Below are 21257 nucleotides of genomic sequence, written 5' to 3'. Positions count from 1 at the left end.
ATAAAGTGAGAAAGGGCCCCTAAATGGAACATCTTATGCAGAAGAAAAAGCTAAGAAGTGAGATGAAGTGGTTTGAAGAGTTATAGAAGAGAAGTGATATAAAACAAATCGAGACAGGAAGGGTAGAATCAGATTATTCAGACGGCTTTAAAATTAGGGAAAGAGACAACTATAGGAACCTGACTATAAACTGAGAAAGGGCTGAGAATGATAAAAGAAAAGAAAATAGAAAGGATAAATGTAAGAAACACGGCAAACTTTCTTATGGGGAGGTAACTATAAATTAATGAGAGGAAAGCGTCAGGAATTAATCAACAACTTTGACTCGCTGTATTAAAATGGAGACATTTCAGCTTTTGAATGGTCCCTCCATGTAAAGAATTTAAGAAGCAAGACAATGGTGAACAAGGTGATGGGAGAAACACCACACAGATGAGAGCCCTACAAGAGTCTAACTGCCAGCGCCTTGTGCTATGCTGGTGGGCTTACATCAGAGGCCAAATGTTCTTTGTAGTAATTTCGATACTTTTGTAGAAATGTTTTATTTAAAGAACATTTCATGCAAATGGCATCAGTAATAATGTACCTCTTTCTGGATCCACGCAAAGTCTTCTAAAGTTCCAGCAATTTCAAAAACTACCACTTAGTAATGCTATAAATATACGTGGATCAGCCAGAACCAACTTCTATCTATTCACCAAAGATAAATGTCCTTTTCACACTTGGAGCTAACTGCCAGCTTTGAAAACATTCCAACAGCTATGCTGCAATGTTGTTCTTTCCTTCTCTCTAACAAATTTTAATTTTGGAACGTTATTTTACTGCAGAAAGATATATTAAACTAACCTATAACCATAAATATTAGCTTCCCAACTTATCTTCCCCCTGCAAATAAAAAAAAAAAAAAATTAAGTGCTCCCACATCTGCTGAACATCTATGACACGCCATCTTGGTATGACCACTCGTACACTGTGCTGGACTATATATGCACACACACATTTGCTATTATAATATAAACCTACAGGAATACATAGTTCTTTTTATAAAGGCAATTTATTCATTCAAAATTCCTTGCATCAGTACTCCACCTCCTCTGCACTCCCATCCCTCAAAAAACACTCAAGTTTTAAGAGGCTTCCATTTAGAAAAAATAATTAATTTTGTGTACCTCCTTGCAAAGAAAAATTATAGACCCAAATGTGCATTACTATTCCCAAGGACAAACCTCTCTCAATCACACTGTAGAGTTTAAAACAAACAAAGAAACAAAAAAACCTGACTCTAAGAAATAAAAACAAAAGTAGAAGATATTCCAGATTTGTTGTCCAGGTTGACTGTGAACTAGGAAAATGAAATAAATGACAAGAGAACACTGGGGAGGGGCTGGCCTGCATATCCATTTGCTTTTCAATTAAAACATAATACTCCCAAAATTGTGAATGCTCAGCTTCATATTACTTGAAAATCCTGTATTAAATTATACTTATAATGTTTTATTCTTCCCCTAACCAGGGCCTCTTATAAAGCTGGGAAAGGTTACATAGTTTATTCTACTGTCCGATTTCTCCAACAATGGAGCTCTAACAGTATCACCCTGAGGGGCAGCTGAGAGCGAGCCTGACTACAGGAAGCACTCCACTGATGACAGCCCCCGTTACTCCTCCCGCCTGCCCTTCTCTTCTACTTGAGGACCTCACATTCCTCACAAAAGAGAATCTTATTGAAAGGCAGATGTCACTATGCCTTATGTCCAGTCTGTTCTCTGGGTTTACCCCTTGGTTGTTTTCATTCAAATTCAGAAGTAACTGTAGCGTACCTCGGTGTTTGTGTAATACATGTTCCATGATGAGCGCAGGGACTCCTGACCACCAATATCCCACATGAGAAAATGAGTGTTCTTCACGACTATTTCTTCAACATTGCTTCCTATGGTTGGAGATGTATGAACCACTTCATTCATTAAGCTGTTAAAAGACAGACACCATAAAAGCTCTTGTCAATCCCAAGAACCTGAAGCACATTTTCCCTGTACTTTTATATGAATCAACCTTCCTTACTTGCATCAGTGATGGTAATCACTAGCAACAGAAATGGAACCCTGGAGAACATTTGTGCAAACACCTAGACAGAGAACAAATCCCGAAGGAAGGCTGTTTTTTTCATTCTTTCAATGGAGTAAACTACAGGCTTGATCTGGATAGGAGGCAACTGTGTAGTGAAGTTGCATTTCTGTGGCCAAATTTCCAGTAGCCCCCATGCCCTGTTACCAGCTAGAGCAGAACCAATGCTGCATCCTGAAAGAGAAGGTTTCCAGGTGACTGTCATCGACTTGCAAAGTAGTCACCATTGCACAGTAGGCTGTCTATAATTTTGAAGACTATTTATGTGAGAAAACAAACCCGGCTGAGGCATAGAAATTAGTGCATGCCTATTAACCGAAACTGCAGTCTTAAAAAGACCTTGGGCAAATGAAAATGTACGTATTGGAATGCTGATGCTCCTATCACATGTATTATCAGAATCACCAGTGAAGCTACACTAATTAATTCAACAAATACATATTTACCTATAACACATCAGTACTGTGGTGGAAAAAGCTTATAACTCTCTCTTGGGTTTTATATATATGTACATATATATTTTGAAGCTATGTGCAAAATTACTTCAACAGTGATGGCAGGTTTCTGGAATGTGATGTGATGTCTAAAGGTTAAGTCATATTAAAATACATCACGGCCAATGAATGAATGTTTAAAAAGTTTTCCCTGTCAATAACAGGCACGTAATTTCAGTTTTCATTCCTTCCATTAATTTATGGATAAATAAGCAATTACAAAAGAAAATAAAAACAAAAAAATCTCTTCAGTTCCCTCCTCCGTTCTGCTGCTGTGCACTAAAAACAAGCCACTTCTTTCTTAAGGACTTTTAATGCCTGTCTAATTAAGTCTGTTAAGTGGGAGAAGTTCTGAAACCTCCTTAGAACAGTCCAGATATCTTCTTTTCTAGATTTGAATCTATCTATACAGAATATTTTGAAGATTCCTCCTCCCCAGGGCAGAATGCTTAAAAAGCTATCAGTGAACCTCAACAGGGTATGTAAGGAAGTCACATAAACCTTCACACAACCAGCTGATTTGTGGTGAATGTGCTGACACATTTCACAGCAGAACCCTGCTGCTCTTGTTAACCTCTGAAGAATGTCAAAATTCTGACTATACACCTCATCAAGTATTAGCTGATATTCCAATATCAGCTAATACTTGATGAGGCATCAGTCAAAAAAGGGGCCATAATTCACAGACAAGTTCTCACGTGGTCACTTTGGACATCTTATTTCACTAGAAATCTCTTCCCGGAGACCAAGCTGCACCTCTCCTCCCAGCAAAGGTCTGAGAAGAGTATTTCCAGTGTTACTCATGGATGCATCTCCAGAGCCAGACACAAAGCATGTTTGTTTATATTAAATGAAGGAAAAGGTCCAATCACAGAGCTTTTGTTTAATTTTGACCAAGTGTTTGCACACAAGTTTCTCTACAGGTTTGGCTGTGGTGTTTATTCTCCTGGATTTCCTTAAAAGCTGGCTCATATATTTTTGTAAGCAAGGAATAAAGGCTATACAGGATGAGGCTTCAAAAGAAAATCAGTAAGCACACTTGCTTGTAGACAAATACGGGTAAAACAGCTATCAAGAAAAATGATGAAGTGGGGTGGGGGTATAGCTCAATGGTAGAGCACATGCTTAGCATGTAGGAGGTCCTGGGTTCAATCCCCAGTACCTCCTCTAAAAATAAACAAACCTAATTACCTCCCCCTCCCACCAAAAAGACAGAAAAATGATGAAAAAGGAATTTTAAAAAATTAAGTGAAAGAAAAAAAATTAAAGAAAAAATGTTTATCCCCTTACTGACCCCCCTTTTTTTTTAACTAAACTCATTTTGAAATTTTAGTACAGAATACCAAACAATGTATATAGACTAACATGTGAAAAGTATTAGAGAAGCACTAAATGCTGGCAGTTAACTGGCAGTTAAATACTTCACAGTGTTACTGTGAAATAATATGTTTACATTTATTTAATCACGTGAAAATCGGATATCGTTAAAATGTGCAATGAAATGACCAACTTTTAAGATATAAGAAATTCCCTGAAATATCATGCAATAGGGATTGCTATCTTCTAGATACATGATGTCTGCGCTAAGACTGTCATGTGATGAGAACAAGCCGTACGTAACACAGAGTATGTGAATGATGCTAACTAAATAAACAGAAATGCCCTCTGCCAAATCCAGTGACTCCAAACTGGAATGTCGCACATACAGAAAATCAGTTTGCATTATTGCAAGGGGGTAGGCAGTAAAATGTCAGAGATAATGCTACAGTCTGAGACCTGAAGCCCTAGACAGCAATGAGGAGGTGCCAAGCAAGTCAGCCTCTTGAGAGGGAGAGGGAGAGAGAAAAAGAAAGGGAGAGAGAAAGAAAGAGAAGGAAAGAAAGGAAGAAAGAGAAAAGCTATTTTAAAAACCAAAAAAACAAGTAATTCTGCCCTATATTATAATTACAGAATCATAAAATATCATGGCTTGGAACAGACCACAGAACTTGAGCTCTACTCCTTCCCTCCCACCTCCACCTCTTCATCAACAAAGGCACCACCTATACGGCAAATCTGAGGAACCCAGGTCTCCAAAAATGCACAGAACTACTGACCTGGCCCACTTGGCAGATTTTATAGATATAGAAATTAGAGGCCTGTGAAGTTGGGGGGGAAAAAGCTGCTATTTTCAGCAAAGATATACTTCAGGAATAAAGGCAAAATAAAGACATTTTCAGATAAAACCACACTATAAAAATGGTAGTTTTTCAGCTTGAAGGGCAATTATACAAGATGGAAATTCAAAACATGAAAAATAGTAATGTGGGTAAACATAAGAAAAATTTACTCTTTAAAGAACGTGATTGTCTACGGCAAAAATTATAACACTGTATTGTGCAACTTACAATACACGTAGACACAATACAAACATGTAACCTGTATAAAGGACTAGAGGAGGGGAGAGTACAACTCCGTGTACAGTTTAAAGATTCTTAAAACTTCCAAGCATTACATTATTAACCCTTAGTAGCCTTAGACTGCAAAAAGGTAAGAATGTATGTTGCCTAGAAGGACCATCAAAATGATGCAAAATGGAATTTTAAAAAAAGGCAAAAAATAAATTAAAATAGAATTCTTCAAAAAAAAAAAATAGTTAACCCAAAAGAAAGTGGGAAAAGAGGAATAGAGTAATAACAAAACAAACAGAGATGGGACAAACAGAAAACAAATGATACAAAAACATACCTTAACATCTAACCATATCATAAATCCAACCACATCAATAAATTTGGTCAACATTCCAATTAAAAGAGAATTTCACCCTAGATAAAATAAACAAGATCCCAACATACGCTCTCTAGAAGAGATACACATTAAGATATAAAATATATAAACAAAATTAACACCTTAAACAAACATTTATAGAACATTGCATACAGAATACATGTTCAAGTGCAAATGGTACATATACCAAACAGACTATTTTGATGAACTATAAAAGTCCCAATAAATTTGGAAAAAAAGAAAAAAAAAAAAAAGGAAAGTTTACAGAGCATGCTTCTGACTGAGACAGGAGGGAAGAGGGCAGGGCACAGCCATTCAAGGAATGACAGCAATTAACACCAAAATGGCATAAGTTCAATTCCCATTAGGCCTTGAGGCTCAAGATGGCAGAAGGTTTGGCTTCGGGTAGACCTTGAGCTTCATTATATCCTCACTGTAATGTATTAACATGAATAACATGCCCACAGGCGCCAAGACAGCTCCAAGGCTAATTGTAAAAGGTCAAAGAGTGGGCAGTGGCCAAATTCCCAGGAATCCCAGACCCTTCCCCAGGGTAGTTAGGATGGTCCTCCAGCCAGTTACCTTATGAAGCTAAGGAGCCCATAAAAACTGGCAACAGGGCACCTTGTGGCCCCCTCTGGCTCCCTCCTCTTCAGAGATGGCCCGCACTGTCTAGGGAGTGCGTACCTACTCTTACTTTAACCTAAGCACCCAACCCACACACCTTGTGGCCTTTCTCTTGGTGAACAGCCTACACTCTATGCAGTATGTATCTCTCTAAACAAATCTACCTTTACTCAACTGTGGCTCGCTCTTTAATTCTTTCCTGATGAAGCCAAGAACCCACCCCGGCCAGGCAGGCAGGTCCCAAGGGCTCAACCGAGGACCCTCCTCACACCCCACATACTTTTCCCTGCATCACAAAAACAAATATTTGGAAACTGTAACAACACTTGTAAAGATTCCATAGGTCAAAGAAGAAATCAAATTTTTTAATGTTTCAAACTAAATGAAATATATTTAAACCTGTGGAATAAAGCTAAAGCAGTAATTAATAGAACAGTTACAGCTTTAAGATGTTTACACATGAAAGGAAAAAGAAGCAAAAACAATGCCACACACCCAACCCTTAAGAAGATGGGAAGAGGGGAGTAAAGTAAACAAAAAGTAAGCAGAAGGAAGTAAATAAACAACAGGAATTAGGAAGAGACAATAGAGGAAAAAAATCTCTTCTTTGAAAAGATTAACAAAATTGGGAGAAACTACTTCCAAAATGTACCTGAAGTCATTGCAAGAGAAGACAAAGTCTAGAGATAAAAATCAACGACACAAATGAACTTATTTACAAAACAGAAACAGACTCAGAGAAAACAAACTTATGGTTACCAGGGCAGGATGTGGGTGGGAAGGGATAAATTGGGAGTTCCAGATTTGTGGATACTGTCTACAACATATAAAATACATACACAAGTCTCTACTTAATAGCACGGGGAAGTATATTCAATATCTTGTAGTAATCTATAATGAAAAAATAAAAAGGAATATATGTACATATACGTCTAACTAGAATAGTATGCTGTACACCAGAAATTGATAAAACATTGTAAACTGACTATACGTCAATAAAAGTTTTTTTCAAATCATTTGAGTTTCAACAGACTCCAAAGTAATCCACTGGGAAAGAAAAACCTTCAGCAAATTATACTGGGACAAGCAGATATTCTTCTAAAAAATTAATAAATCACAACCCCTACCCACATAACCCCCAAAATAATTTTAGATGGCTCATGGGCCTAAGCATAAAAGCTAAAGCTTCACCAAAATAAAAAAATCTTCATTCAAAAATGTTAAAAAATAAACAAACAAAAAACTCCATTCAGCAAAAATCCCCATTAAAAAAATGAATAATAATAATAAAAAAGACACTGAATAGGGAAGCCATGGTAGAGAAAAAGGGGGATATTCACAAAATGCAGCTTATAAAAGACTCCATTCCAGAATACATAAATAAATATAAATAGCTTTTTGACCAAAAAACAAACAAAAAAACCCAAAACAAAAAAATGGGGAAAGGATTTGCACATGCTGCAAAAGAAGATACACAAATGGCCAATTAGCACATGAAGAAGTGTTTAACATCCAAAAGTCATCAAAGAAACGCAAAGTGAGGTACCACTGCACACCCAACAGGCTGACTGACATGAGGATACTGGCAACACCACATGTTGGTAGAGATGTGGAACAATTAGAAATGTCAAATGTTGCTGGTCGAAGTACAAAAATGGTATAATCACTCTGGAAAACAATCTAACAGTTTCACTTACTACAACCTATTATGATGCAAACGAAGAAACAAACCATAGTATATTTTCATGCAACAGAATTATTTCCAACAGATCTATGAGGAAAGTTTCCAGTGAAGAGCTAATATAAAAATAGAAACAGAAGGGGGAAAAAAAAAACTTAAGACACTTAAAAGACATAGCACTATGAAGCAATGCCACAAGAATTTTAAAAAAACAGCAAATAAGAAAAAGCATTTAAAAATTAAAAATAAGATAGGTGAACCAAATATTCAAAAGATTTGGAAGACAAAGGAAATATCCCAGAAACTTATTTTTTTTAAAAAAAGTGAAAGTAAAATGGAAAAGAATATCTGACAATCAATTTAGTACCATATGACCAACAAGATTCTCAGGAAAGTAGAAATCCTAAATAGTAAAAAAGAAAAAAAAAATTCCTAGAATGGAAAAAAATGCAACTTTGTGTTAAAAAGGTGCAGAAGGCCTAGCACAATGAATCAAAACATTACATAACAGGGCACAACTCTTTCAAATTTAAAAATGCCAAGGATAAATGAAACATTCTAAAATCTACTAGAAAGACTAAGAAAAAAAAATCACAAAATACTGGTCTTAACAATACTAGAAGCTGGAGGACAACGACAACATCTTCAAATTCTGAAAGAAACATTTTCCCAACTCAGAATTCTATATCTAGCCCAATTATAAATTAAAAGTGAAGACAGACCAAAACATCTTCAGTATTTGAAACTGCAGAAAAATGATCACTTTGGAAACCTTTGCAGGAAATGTCTGAAGCATGTGCTTCATCAAAGAGTAAAGCAAGAAAAACATAAGTTCTAATCAAACAGAAAAGGAAGGGAAATTCCTAGAAGGATAGCAAGGACATGTCCAGAACAGCTGTGTACCAGGCACAGAGAGGGACACAGGTCCAATTTGGAGCAGGATGGAACACTGACCAGGCAGGGAGGTGTGTGGACAAACTTGTAGGAGAGCTTCTGTATAGCATGAAATGACTTAACCAAACATACAAAGAAAACTAAGGCAATGAAATATTAGTTACTCTAGGGGAAAAAAGGTGTAGGAAAAAGGGGAACACTGCAGCACAGCAGTAACTAAACTTTATAGTGACAATAATGAAAAGACAGAGTGTGGATTAAGCCAAAATACTATATAGGGGTGATAAGGGAAAAGGGCCAAAGTATTTTCTGTTCTGCTATAAGAAATAATTAGTACACCTGAAATAAATATAGTATTATATGTTGATCTTATCAATTTTTAAAAAAGACAAATTATACTGTTTAAAATTTCCATATATGCACATTATCCAGAAATATCAAAGTATATACTAGGGAAAAAAGGGTAAGGCATTAAAGAGATTTGACTAATATATATCATTTTCAGTTTAACATTATATAGCTTTTTTTTTTTAAAGAATGTCTATGTTACTTCAACACAAAATTTTTATGTTGAGAAACAAAACAAAAAATTGAGTATTTTGTATTGGGGCTACAACAGGTAGTAAGGCAAAGTTCATGCCTCAGTGAGTTTCTATTGAAAGAAAAAGACAAGTAAACAAATAAGCTTATACGATGACAGGGATAACTGTTACTCAGAAAAATGGTAAAGACAGAGAGACTGCGTGTCAGGGTGGTAAGAGTGGTCAGGGAAGGAAGGCAGGCAATATATGTGTGTGTGTCTATCTTTATTAACCTTGAAAAAAGGCTATTTTAGTATTCTTATCAATCTACGGCACAAGTGAGCTAAAGCCATTTCATTCTCTTCATGACTTATTAAGTCCGGGAAACCCCCCCCCCCCACCATATTAGCAGTAACAAATTGGCCATAAAACACTGCCTTTTTTTAGGCCTGGGCATTAAATGCAAAATGAAACTAGTTGAGTTTTTAAACTGGCTTCAATTACTGAGAAAACATTCTGTTAAAAGAATGCCTAAAACTTTACCTATTGCTGGCCCTTTTTGTATGGGTAAATTTTCTCTCTTCAGAAGGCATCACATCTGATTCACTCTGACTCAGAACAGGTTTTACAACTTCTTGGCCCTTTGGTCTTGCAAGTTTTAGATGTCTCAAAACCAGTTCTAGACTAGTTATGGACAAGCAACATAGTACATGGAACCAAAAGCATTCAGTTTTCCAGCACTGAAGAGAGGAATAATCGGTTTGCAATGAAGATTTCCAGGAAACCCGTGAACCTCTACAGGACAACATATTCCCGAGTCCTGGTGAGCAGGCGAAACAAGAGAACGTGAAGGCGCACGGGCTTGAAGAGCAGGGCAGAAAACAAAGCACTAGTTTTAAAAAGTTGATAGGTTTGGGGATAGACATTTATCCTCGGGCAGGACACTTAGGATGCTTAACTAGAGACGGAAAAGGCCCTCCAAGTGCCTCCGGGTATCATTAGGTGCTTTCCGCTTTCCTTCACTAAAATCCCCAAATTCTTGGTTTGGCTCTTGGGAGACCAAATGCCCCTTTTCTGACTCTCCATTTCTCCCCGTCATCACGTCTCTCCAGCATCTACTCCCAGCCTAAAATACTGAGTTTTTACCCAACCTTCTTGACTGACTAACTCACTTCTCTGCGTCTCAGAAGGCTAGTGTCCACAGACAGCCCTGCCTCCCGAGCTGTCCTCTTCGGCGGCCAGACCCACTTCCTCCGGTGCCAGCCGTTGGGCAGCTCCATCCTTCTTACCTTGGTTACAGAAGAGGCTCCACAGTTTGGCGAAGATCAGCCCCATCACGAGCGCCCGGGCGGGCCGCGGGGTCCCTCAGCAGCAGGTGCCGCTGCGCCGGGCCCCGCACCGCGGCGCTGGCCGCGGGGATCCGAGGAGAAGCCGACTGGGACCGCGCGGGGAGGGCACTGGCTGGCCGGGAAGCCGCGGCCGGCCGCCCAGCTACCCGTCAGGAGGCGCCGCGCCGCGTCCCTGCCCGAGCGTCCTTTGTTCGAGCCCACTGAGCCCAACGCCGACCCGTAGTCCCCTCGGTCTGAGCCCACCTACCCACCGGAGCCTCAGCCAGTCCCAAGCCCGCCTCCGCCCCGCCTCCGCCGCTTACCCCGGAAGGACGGCGCCGGACGTCGGCGGGCTGATGTCACCCCCGCCTCCGACGTGGCGCTTCCTCGGTTTCACTTTCGGCGGGCGGGCTCCCCGCCGCCGGATCGCGGGGCGGCGGGGGGAGCGGGGTGCGCTTGCGAGTCGCGGAGTTTCCCTGGGTGAGCACGTCTTCTGTCATCGCTTTTCCGAAGTCCTTTCGCTTTCTTGAGTCGCTGCTGGCTGGCAGGGGCGTCCCTGGCCCCTCAGCCTGGGGGCAGGTTGCAGTTTCTCTGGCTCAGCCGCCGCCGTTTGCCACCTTTCTGCTGCACAGAAAGGAGTGTTTCAGCTGTCACCCGGTTCAGGCTGGCAGGCAGGCTTGGGGTTTGCCGTGATTTTAATTCTGAGTAGAGCTGATTGGGATAGGATCCATGGAATGCCAGCAGCTACAGAGTTCATGTTTGTGAATAACCTACAGTCCCCCAGTTTTACTAAGTATTTGGTATTTTTCAGGATCCCAAATCCACAAAATAAAACTTACTTTCTGAAGTGTTGAAAGGAAGTAATTTCCTTTAATTAAAGGGGAATCCTAGGAACAGCTGTCTCCTGTTCAACAAAATGGGAAGAAAATCTACAAGTGCAGTACTTGGAGCAAGGAACTATTGTAAACTGACTTCTGAAAGTACTTGGGGGGACTGGCTGCAGCTGGAATTGAATTCAGTTTATTACTCAGTTAAGTAAGAGGTGTGTGTTATGTATACATGCCGATTCGCTGCTTAATGGTTTCAGTTCCATTTTCCTTCCCGTGGTTAGGTTCTACTCTCTTTATTGCTCTTCATTTAGCTTATCATCATCATCATTACTTCTTACTTTTGGGGATTTTTCCACACTTCCTTTTTGGATTAGCAACACATTTCAAAAAATAAACTTTTTGTGCTTAATCAAATGTGTGTGGTTTTTTTATGTTGTAGTTTGTCATAATGGATTCAGAGTATTAATTCCCAAATGGCCAGAAACAAAAGTCTCAAGGTCTTTTCAGAAATAAATAGGAAATACCATTTTAATTACTCTGAGCTTCTGGAGAAGAAGGAAATGAAGTAAATAACTGCCTTGCAATATAGGAAAGTACTTTGCAAATATCTCAATTTGGGGAGGTGGTGTGGCAAGATATCATTTAGAGAGAATGTCTTACCTGAACTATAGCTTCTGCAGTGCCTGCAGGTTGGAGGGGGCTGATATCTTAATTCTGTTTCCTGTGTAACTGCGAACTGTTGCCCTAAATTACTTTCTAAAGGTTATAGATTATAGTCAAATCCTCACGGAGAGGATTAAATGGATAGGAAACCAGTCACAGAATCTGTAGCAAAATTTTCTTAGCTAAGATCCTTCTTTCTGAGAGTATCTACAACATGAGTATTATCTAAGAACTCATAAAATTCAGTACCTGCTAAATGGCCTCACATTTCAAATGTCCAAACATTATTTTATTTTAATAATGAACCAAGTGGTACCACTCCAATAATGGACTTGAAGTAGGTTTAAAAAAAAAAACTTGTATGAATCTTATTAAAGACATAAAACTCAGGAAAAATTGAAAATATGTTGAATAAAATTTCTTGACACTGGAATAACACCGGAAAATTTAAGTGACCTCTTGCCTTTTTGATAATCCTGCAGACAACTATAATATTTTCTTGAAGTATAGGATTCCGTGCAAGGCCTTTCCTTTACTTAAGAAGATTTAATTGCTATTTCTGACTTCTTTCCAGACATCTCTATGTGGGTGCCCAGTTCACAGTCAAATGATAACTATCTGAACCTGAGCTTAGTGATGTTTACTCCTGTTAAATCAAGATTTATTGAAATCTTCCTTTATATCATGTTCTTTGCAAGGCAAAGTGAGTGAAAGATGAATTAGCCATACACTTATCTTCCAAGTGGCTTTCAGTCCACTAGGGATGGGTAGGAGGGACAGAAAGCATGTTTTTTTAAAAAAAATCACATGGTGTGGTAAAGGCTAGAATGGAAACATATGCAAATAATTCTTTTTCTAAATGTTCTTAGCATCTTATCTTTTTCTCTCTCATGGCATTATTACTTTTACCATTTAATACAGTCATTTGTCACTTCTATGACTTCAGAATTTTTTGAGGGGTAAGACATGGATATTATGTTGTGTGCTTTAAGACAATTTTTTGAGCAGTTTTAGGATTACTGCAAAACTGGGGGGAAGGGGCAGAGATATTTGGTGTGCTCCTTCCTCCCCCCCACCAGCTTCCCTTATTGGTAACATCCCCCACCAGAAGGCTGCATGTGTTACCACTGCTGCACCTGCATCCAAACATCACAATCACACCAAGTCTGCAGTTTGCATTAGGAATCGTTCTTGGTGTTGTACTGTCTTTGAGTTTGGACAAATATATAACGACATGTATCTACCATTAGAATATCATAGAATATTTTTACTGCCCAGAAAATCCTCTGTTCTCTGCTTAGTCATTCCCCTCTCCCCCCATGATATCTTTTTAAAAACTCTCCAACACATTTAGCTGAGTGCCTTGCATGGGAAAGTAACAGTAAAAGAACAACAGCAGTAACACCATTAGCAACAAAAGTCACTTAAATGTTGCTAACTATGTGTTAGTCTCTGTTCTAGGGTTTTGTCCCTGTTACTTCATTTAATCCAAATAACAACTCTGCGAATCAGGCACTAACATTATCCCCTTTCAACTGATGAAGAGACTAAGGCACAAGTTAAGTGGAATAACTTGCTCAAACCCACCTAGCTCGCAGTGCAGAGTCCAGAGCTGGACAGCAGGTAGTCAGTAAACACCCACTGAAGACATAATAAATTAATATTAGGTAGCTGTTTAAAGAAAAACTTAAACACAGAAGTCTTGGAAATTCTACATCTGATACTAATGCATTTTCCTTTGGTGTTGGGGCTGCATCATTTGTGGAGACTGTAACAAACTACCTCTGCATTAAAGGATTTTATTTATGTCTGGTGGGGGGCTCCTCAGTAGTGTCTCTGCCCTAAGACACAAAAGATCGACACATTTTACCTATAGCAGTTCTTTGGTTTTGTTGTCCTGTTTTTCAGATTAGATTGTCCTCAAAGGACGGAAGCTTCATTGCCATGCTGGACTTCTTGTGTTTTACATGGAAACTTCCCCACTGCTCTGAATATAAATCAGCGTTACCGGCAGCACATAACAACTGACTTTACAAATTAATGGAATGCGCCAAACTGGAAGTCATTTGGAAACCTGGACCCTGTTGGCCTTCTTGGTCTTTTACCTTCAGGCCCTAAGATAATCATAGCCTGATGGAGTTAGAAGGGGCTTTGGATCATGTGATCCAACCATCTCCTTTTCCAGACAGCAGGCTCTGGTTCAAAGCAGCTCTGACCCACCTGAGGCCACACTATAAATTAAGGGAGGACACAAATGAGGACAATCCCATTTAGAGATGAGAAGGACATGCATGAAACAATCGGAGACATGTTTCGAGGGCAGCATGAGCTATTACCATGAAAAAAAATTAGCCATTCTCTGTATTCAAGTACTCGATGGGGGGCAGGGTAGGACAATACAGGGCACAGGCAGACTGATGGGGTCCACACCAGTGACAGAGGCTAGATTTTGTGGGATTGCAGAGGAACAAGTGGTGCATTCTGGCCGTTGTATTCAGGGAAGCTGCCGTTTATTCATCTGATCTGTCATTTTTATCTAGCATATGCTCTGAGAATTACTCTGTATGCTAGAGAATCAGTGAACATGCTTTGTCCTCATGGGATTTATATCCTTATTGAGATAGACTGGTCTTCATTTATTTCTGTATCATTAACAATGAAAATACAGAGACTGGGCAGGGAGTGCGGGTTGGCATCTGCTCAAAATGGAATGGTTTTTAATAGCTTTGAAGTCGATACATTTTTTTCAAAGCTCTTTTTTTCCCTTCTTTCATTCTTCCTACCCCTCCCCCCCCAGCTCTTTCTTACTGGACATACTGAGCTGTGCTCAGCTCATAGACAATTCACAAAATATCAATGTTGATATCATTTCCATTCTTTTTACTAAATCAGTGCATAGGTAAAACCATTTTTTTCCTGTACTTTAGTAGGAGAATCAGAATGCTTTGCAATACTGTATAATGGCTTAGAAAGTTGGAATCAGAATGCGTAGGGGGATTTTTCTCAAGGAGGCTGTAGACTCTCATGTTCATTACTTTTCTTAATTCTAATGGGGAGGAAGGAGGAAAGAAAAAGGAGACTTTTAGTTACTTGCTTTCTTAATGTGATTTCTTTGACAGAATAACGCTTCTATATAAGCTCAAAACAAGCCCAGAGAAGAGGTAAAATTAGAAAACAGATATGTAGAATTTTAGGTCAATATCATATGTATCATGTGAGGCTGAACACATTTTAAAAATTTACTGAACTTTTTAAAGGATTTTCCTAAGTCCATTAACTGTTTTATTATATTGTCCATTTTCCAAGAATTAAGAATAAAGCAACATTTCCTGTCAGTGAGGAGACTGAACAGAGTGGACGCACTTGAGGCTATGCCTACCTCCTTAAGACATTTAATTTTAAGCTTAAATCCTAACTAGTAGCATCTGAGGATTTTTTCTTTAACCTCCCTCCATGTTTGCTGGGCTGGCCATGGCCAGTTTGCCCACCTATCTGTTCCTAGCCTCTCTCTTGCTTGGCAGAGGTGTCAGCATTCTCAGGCTGATTTTTCCAGGTGATGTTGGCTTCCAGCTGTGCCTGGCAAATGGAGGCTGGGTGGGGAGTTAGAGGGCAGTGGGAAGGAAAAGCCAGGGTCCCCCCACCTGCTCTCTCCCCTTGCCCACCCGTGATCCATCCCTGCTGGCTGCTCTGTCCCCTCAGGGGTCCGCTTTGTGCCTGGCAGGCTCGCTGTTGCTTTAGCTGCTGCTGGGTGGCTGGCATCCCTGGGCTCTGATAACATCACTTCCCTCTGCTCACATGCAGGAGTGGGAGGGGCTGCTTCTGTGCTAATGTCTGGGTACCTCCTCATCCCCGGTTTGACTGCTTCAACCTTCCAAATGCCACTGTAACCAATGTTATTAAATCAATTCTGTTTTAAATATTTGGAGTGGTGTCTGTCTTCCTGAATGGTCTTGCCTGTAGTATGATGATGACTTTCAGAATTTTCTTTATTCTAGTATAGAAGCAGAATCCCTTTCTTTGGGGCACACCAACTGGAATGGGGTGAAGGGTTTTCCTCCAAATTCATGTCTACCTGGAATCTCAGTATGTGACCACACTTGGAAATAGGATCTTTGCAGGTGTTGGTAATTACTGAGGTCATACTGAAATAGAGGGACATCCCCAGTCCAGTGACTGGTGTCCTTATAAGAAGGCTGTGTTACTACAGAGGATGGGTTGAAGCTGAGTTTGGAAGTAAGTTACACAGTCTGTCTCTGGCTTATCTTTGTTTCAAGGGTATGGCTCTCCCAGACATCTGGTTTACATCCTGGACAGTCCTCTTTTTCTTAGGAATGAAATGCTGTTGTGACTCTAGTTCTGTGCTTCAGAGCCAAATCGCCAGGCTCACACCCTGTATATTTTCAAAATTTGACGAATACTGACAGAAAAACTTGACAGTGTGCTTGAAGCAAGTTTTTGTTTCCCTAAGCATTGAGAAACTGAGAATTTCTGTCTGCTTTTAGGAGATTTTGACCTGTCTCCTTTTACCTTTACAGCCCCAGAAAACAGGAATTATCCTGTTGACTAGATGAACTGTTGTTTTGGTTCTCTCAAGTTCCCTATTTGCTACACTGTTTCTTCTAAGGGTAGTCAAAGCTTTTCCACTTTACATTTTCCCCTTAAATGCTCTGTGCTAAGGCAGACTTGAAGCTTGGACAAATTAGATCTTGAGTCTACAACAGAAATTTGAAGGCTTTTCCTTTACCTCAGTCCACATCATTTGCCATTGAACAGAATGTGTACAGACCTTTTACACTGAGAAGGGAGAGGACTATGAGGATGGTGATAAAAGAAACATTGTGGGTTTTTTTCCCCTTGAATTTGTTCTCAAACCCCCTTTTCTGGTAGTTCACACATTTTCATTTTGTGGCTGATGTAGGCAGGGATGACAGATTTTTAATACTGAAATGGTGTGAAAATATTTCTGATAAAACCTAGAAAACAAGTCTTTCCAGCACAGCCACTTGCCGACTGTGTAGGTTTCAAGCCCTTGAAGCTGTACCTTCTTGATACCTCCCTGTACTTTAATACATTGCATTGGAACCGTCTACTTAGGTTTCTCAGTCCAGAGAACAAATAAAATTTCCTCAAGGACAATAACCTTTCCTTTGCATCTTCCATCCCCAGTGCCTAAACCCAGCTGTCATACCGTCAGCACTCGAGACGTACAGTGACTTACCTTGATGAGGAAGAAGCACCAGCTGCTGCTTTGGGATCAGTTAGCTAAAGATTTTGGACGGTTGAGGTCCCTTGGCTCCTCGGTATGAAGAGCTAAATATAAAAAGAAGAGAGTTTAAAAATGTATTCATCTTCCCAAGCCCACATCATCTCTCCAAAGCCACATCTCCCCAAGTCCATGTCATCTCCCCCAGTCACCATCATCTTCCCTAGCCGGCATCATCTTTCCAAGCCCACATCTCACCAAGCCCACATCATCTCCAAAAGCCCACATCTCCCCAAGCCCTCATCATCTCCCCAATCAGCATAATCTCCTCATCCCACATCTCTCCAAGCCCACATTATGTCCCCGAGGCCACATCATGTCCCCAGGCACACATTATCTACTGAGCCCGCATCATCTCGCCGAGCCCACAGCATGTCCCCAAGCCCACATCTCCCCCAGTCACCATCATCTTCCCTAGCCGGCATCATCTTTCCAAGCCCACATCTCACCAAGCCCACATCATCTCCAAAAGCCCACATCTCCCCAAGCTCACATCATGTCCCCAAGCCCACATCATGTCCGCGAGGCCACGTCATCTCCCTGAGACCGCGTCATCTCCCCTGGCCCGAGACATCTCTCCAAACCCACAACTCCCTGAGCCTGCTTTATCTCCTGGAGCCCACATCTCCCCAAGCCCGCATCATCTCCCCAATCAGCATAATCTCCTCATCCCACATCTCTCCAAGCCCACATTATGTCCCCGAGGCCACATCGTGTCCCCAGGCACACACGATCTACTGAGCCCGCATCATCTCGCCGAGCCCACAGCATGTTCCCAAGCCCACATCTCCTCAAGCCAACATCATCTTCCCAAGACAGCATCATCTCCCTGGCTCACGTCTCCCCAAGCCCACATCGTGTCTCCAAGGTGACATCATGTTCCCGAGCACACATCATCTCCTCCAGGCCCCGTCATCTCCCTGAGCCAGCTGTCATGTCCATGAAACCAAATCATCTCCCCAAGCCTGCATTCACTCCCCAAGCCCACATTTGCCCAAGCCCACATCATCTCCCCAAGCCTACATCATCTCCCTGAGCCCTTGTGTCCAAGAGTCGGCATCATATCCCAGAGCCCCCGTCATGTCAGCAAGCCCAAGTCATGTCCACAAACCAGAAAAATGTCTGCGAGCTCACATCATCTCCCTAAGACCTCATCATGTCCCCTGGCCCGAGACATCTCTCTGAGCCCACAACTCCCCGAGTCCGCATTATCTCCCGAGCCTGGTCATGTACCTGATCCCACATCTCCCCAAGCCCACATCATCTCCCCAAGCCGACATCATGTCCCAAGCCCGCGTCATCTATCCAAGCCCACATCTCCCGAAGGCCACAACATCTCCCCAAGCCTGCATCATCTCCCCGAGCCCATGTGTCATGGGTGTTTTTGTCTGTGTGTGTGAATATCCTGTGAGATCACAGGACTCCTCAGGAAAGTGTGAATTTCTTCACACTAGTATATTTAGAAAAAACACTCTTTTCAGAGGGTGCTGTACTGGATTACCTCCAAAGGTCTCTTTATGTACCCTGATTATGAAATTTAAAATGATATGGAGTCGTTAATAATTGATCATGATAATTGACTGATCCCCTCCTGCCCGCCGCTGTAGGAGTGGGCACAGAAGTGCCCCTGAGAGAGTCAGCTTTAAAGCACTTGCCAGGTCCTGTCCACTCAAGACCAGCTCCTGGGAGTGTCGGCCGCTTAGGAGGAGCTGGTGCGCCCCCTGCAGGTTTGACCCCGGCAGGGCCAGAAGCCATAATTAGCCAGCTGCGGGAGGAAGGATGGAGCCAGGCAGGGAGAAGAGGCCTGCCCTGCCTTCCCCCCCCTCCTGCAAGCGGTCAGCCCGCAGCATGGCCTCGCTGAGTCACTGACGTGGTGCTTTTGTAGTTACATGGTTAAAAAGTTCTCAAATGTTATACCATGCTCCTAAATAAATCTTGGATTGATTAAAGATTTAGTTGATGGAAATAAAAGCAAAAAATAAAATAAAAGTGAAGAAAGCATGTAACATAAGGCTGAGCCACAGAGCAGGGTCAGCAGACAAGCAGAAAGACATTTTCATTTCATCTGGAGAGCGTGTGTTGGTTTCTCAAGTTTGTACTTAATGATGCACATTGCCACAATCTCTGAAACCATGAAAACAGCTTCCTGCTGTTTGCACCTGCTAAATTCCAGGGAGACTGGCTGGGGCCCAGAGGGATGCGGAAAGGAATACACTGAGGGATAAGGAGATGGAGAGGTTTTTGGTGGGGAGCTCTCTGGGGAACTAGGCCTTCAGCATCCTGTAGTTCCACCCCACTCTAACCACAGTCACATACAAACATCACTTTCTCAGGGGCAAGCCTCACTTCTGGAAATGTCCCGAAACGCTCAGCCACCTAGCACCGACATTTGAAAGGAATCGAAACTGGCCCACAAGCCATTGCAGAGATTTGAAATGGCTTAGGCTCCCACGTGCACACGGGGCACACTGGGCCTCCGGGCCTCTGTGCACACGTGCAGGGACACTGGCTCTGGAGCGACAGTTGAGGGACAGTTGAGGGTCAGTTCTGTTGCTAGGCTACGAGTGTTCCGGACGAAACATTCCAAGCCTCTGAGCTTCGCAGCCGAGGTGTGGCAGTGAGATCTCTGTGGCTTTTCCATAGCGCTAGCGCTGAGACCGGGAGGTGGCAAGAGGCCAGGAGGGAAGTGAGCGGTGTCGGAAGGCGAAAGGCCAGATCATGAAGAAAGTGATTAAGTTCATGAGCTGGGTGGGCTTCAGGAATCTTGAGCGTCCTGAGCCTCCGTACATCATCGATAAGAGTGAGCTACCAAAGCTCCACAGAGCTGCATATTTAGGCTATGATGAAAAATTGCGGAAGTTGCTGTCACGTAAGAAAAATGCTATAGACAGCAGAGACAAGAACGACAGGTAACAGTGGCGGGGCGGGTGTGCGGACCTGGGAGGAGCTGCCAACTATGGTTGTAAGACATGAATTTTAAATTGCCTTCCCATGTCAGAGATGTTGAAGTGTGAGAAAATGAACATGTTAGAATCATTGAAGTACAGTGTTGTCTCTCATCCTTGCAGCAGCAAAGTAGATATACTACCATTTTACTTAATTGAAATGCTGTCTTTGTAAAATAGTAATAGTAACAATTAAAACATTATCTAACAATGATTGAGCTGTTATTTTGTGCAAGGGACTGCCAGACACTCTGCATAGCTTTTCATTTAAGCATCACAGCGGCGCCCTGTAAGGTAACTACTACTTCATGCCCATCTTGTTGATGAGGACACGGAGGCACAGACAGGCTAAGTGGCAGCTAATAAGGGACAGTGTTAAAGGAGAAGTCAGACCCAAGTTGAGCCGAATCTCAATGGCATGCCCTTTCTATTCAAACAGGTTGTTCTTCCATTAAAGTGGTGAGTAATAAGAGCTAATAAATATTGTTCTTTCTCCATAGAAAGAACTAAGATAAGAAGACTAAATGTTAGTTTTAAAGGGGTAGGAATAGCATGCTGTTGAATGTTTACAATTACATGAGTAATTGTATCTTTGAACTAGTATGCTCTAATTTCCTAAGCAGTCCTCTCATGTTCGAAGGACTCCGCTACACGTAGCCTGCATCAGCGGCTGTCCAGCAGTGGTGGCTCTCCTTATCCAGTTCAATTGTGATCTGAATGCTCGTGACAAGGAAAGGACGACAGCTCTCATCAGGGTATGTAGCTGCCAACCGTGTCCACGTGAGATGGATTCGATTTAATTACTTAGAATAAAAATTAACTTATCTGTTTTAAACATAACAAACTGATGGAACTTGGGGAATGTTAACTTGGAATGCCTGGCACTTACAGTCTGTTTCTTGGCATGATACCAACAGGCTGTACAATCCCTGAACAAGAGATGTGCCGGTATCCTGCTGGAACACGGTGCTAACCCAAATCTTGAGGATGGCAGTCAAAACACTGCTCTCCATTATGCCATCTTGGAAGAGAGCGTGTCAATTGCAACACAGCTGCTTTGCCATAATGCAAATATCGAGGCAATAGACAAGGTATAGCTCAACTAACTTTATTTACAAGATATT

At 41.4% G+C, this 21257-nt stretch overlaps 1 protein-coding gene and 1 long non-coding RNA gene across 24 annotated transcripts in view; one reads left to right on the top strand and one right to left on the bottom strand.

Moving 5' to 3' along the window:
* The window catches only part of LOC116661551 (ADP-ribosylation factor-like protein 5B), a 75391-nt gene extending 64661 nt beyond the window's left edge, over positions 1–10730 (bottom strand). For 7 of the 23 annotated variants that reach the window (XR_004317438.1, XR_004317437.1, XR_004317444.1 and 4 more), the window contains exons 1-2: positions 10394–10717; positions 1818–1965 (exon numbers count right to left, since the gene is read on the bottom strand). Coding sequence is in view for 1 of the 23 variants with exons in the window: in XM_032473850.1 (XP_032329741.1) it covers positions 1818–1961 (144 nt within the window). In the remaining 22 variants the exon portion in view is untranslated. Of the gene's footprint in view, positions 1–846; positions 886–1817; positions 1966–10393 lie in introns of all 23 variants that reach the window. The other 16 variants (XR_004317442.1, XR_004317433.1, XR_004317430.1 and 13 more) reach the window with 10 other exon arrangements.
* Positions 10731–20025: 9295 nt separating this feature from the next.
* LOC116661552 lies at positions 20026–21207 on the top strand. The gene is made up of 3 exons (XR_004317450.1): positions 20026–20097; positions 20774–20888; positions 21051–21207. It is a non-coding gene; the product is annotated as an uncharacterized LOC116661552 (long non-coding RNA).
* Positions 21208–21257: the final 50 nt, after the last annotated feature.

The sequence above is a fragment of the Camelus ferus genome, chromosome 35 (assembly GCF_009834535.1).
Source record: "Camelus ferus isolate YT-003-E chromosome 35, BCGSAC_Cfer_1.0, whole genome shotgun sequence".
Lineage (NCBI taxonomy): Eukaryota > Metazoa > Chordata > Mammalia > Artiodactyla > Camelidae > Camelus > Camelus ferus.
The sequence above is the reverse complement of the archived record's forward strand: the minus strand, read 5'-3'. Positions and strand labels throughout refer to the sequence as shown.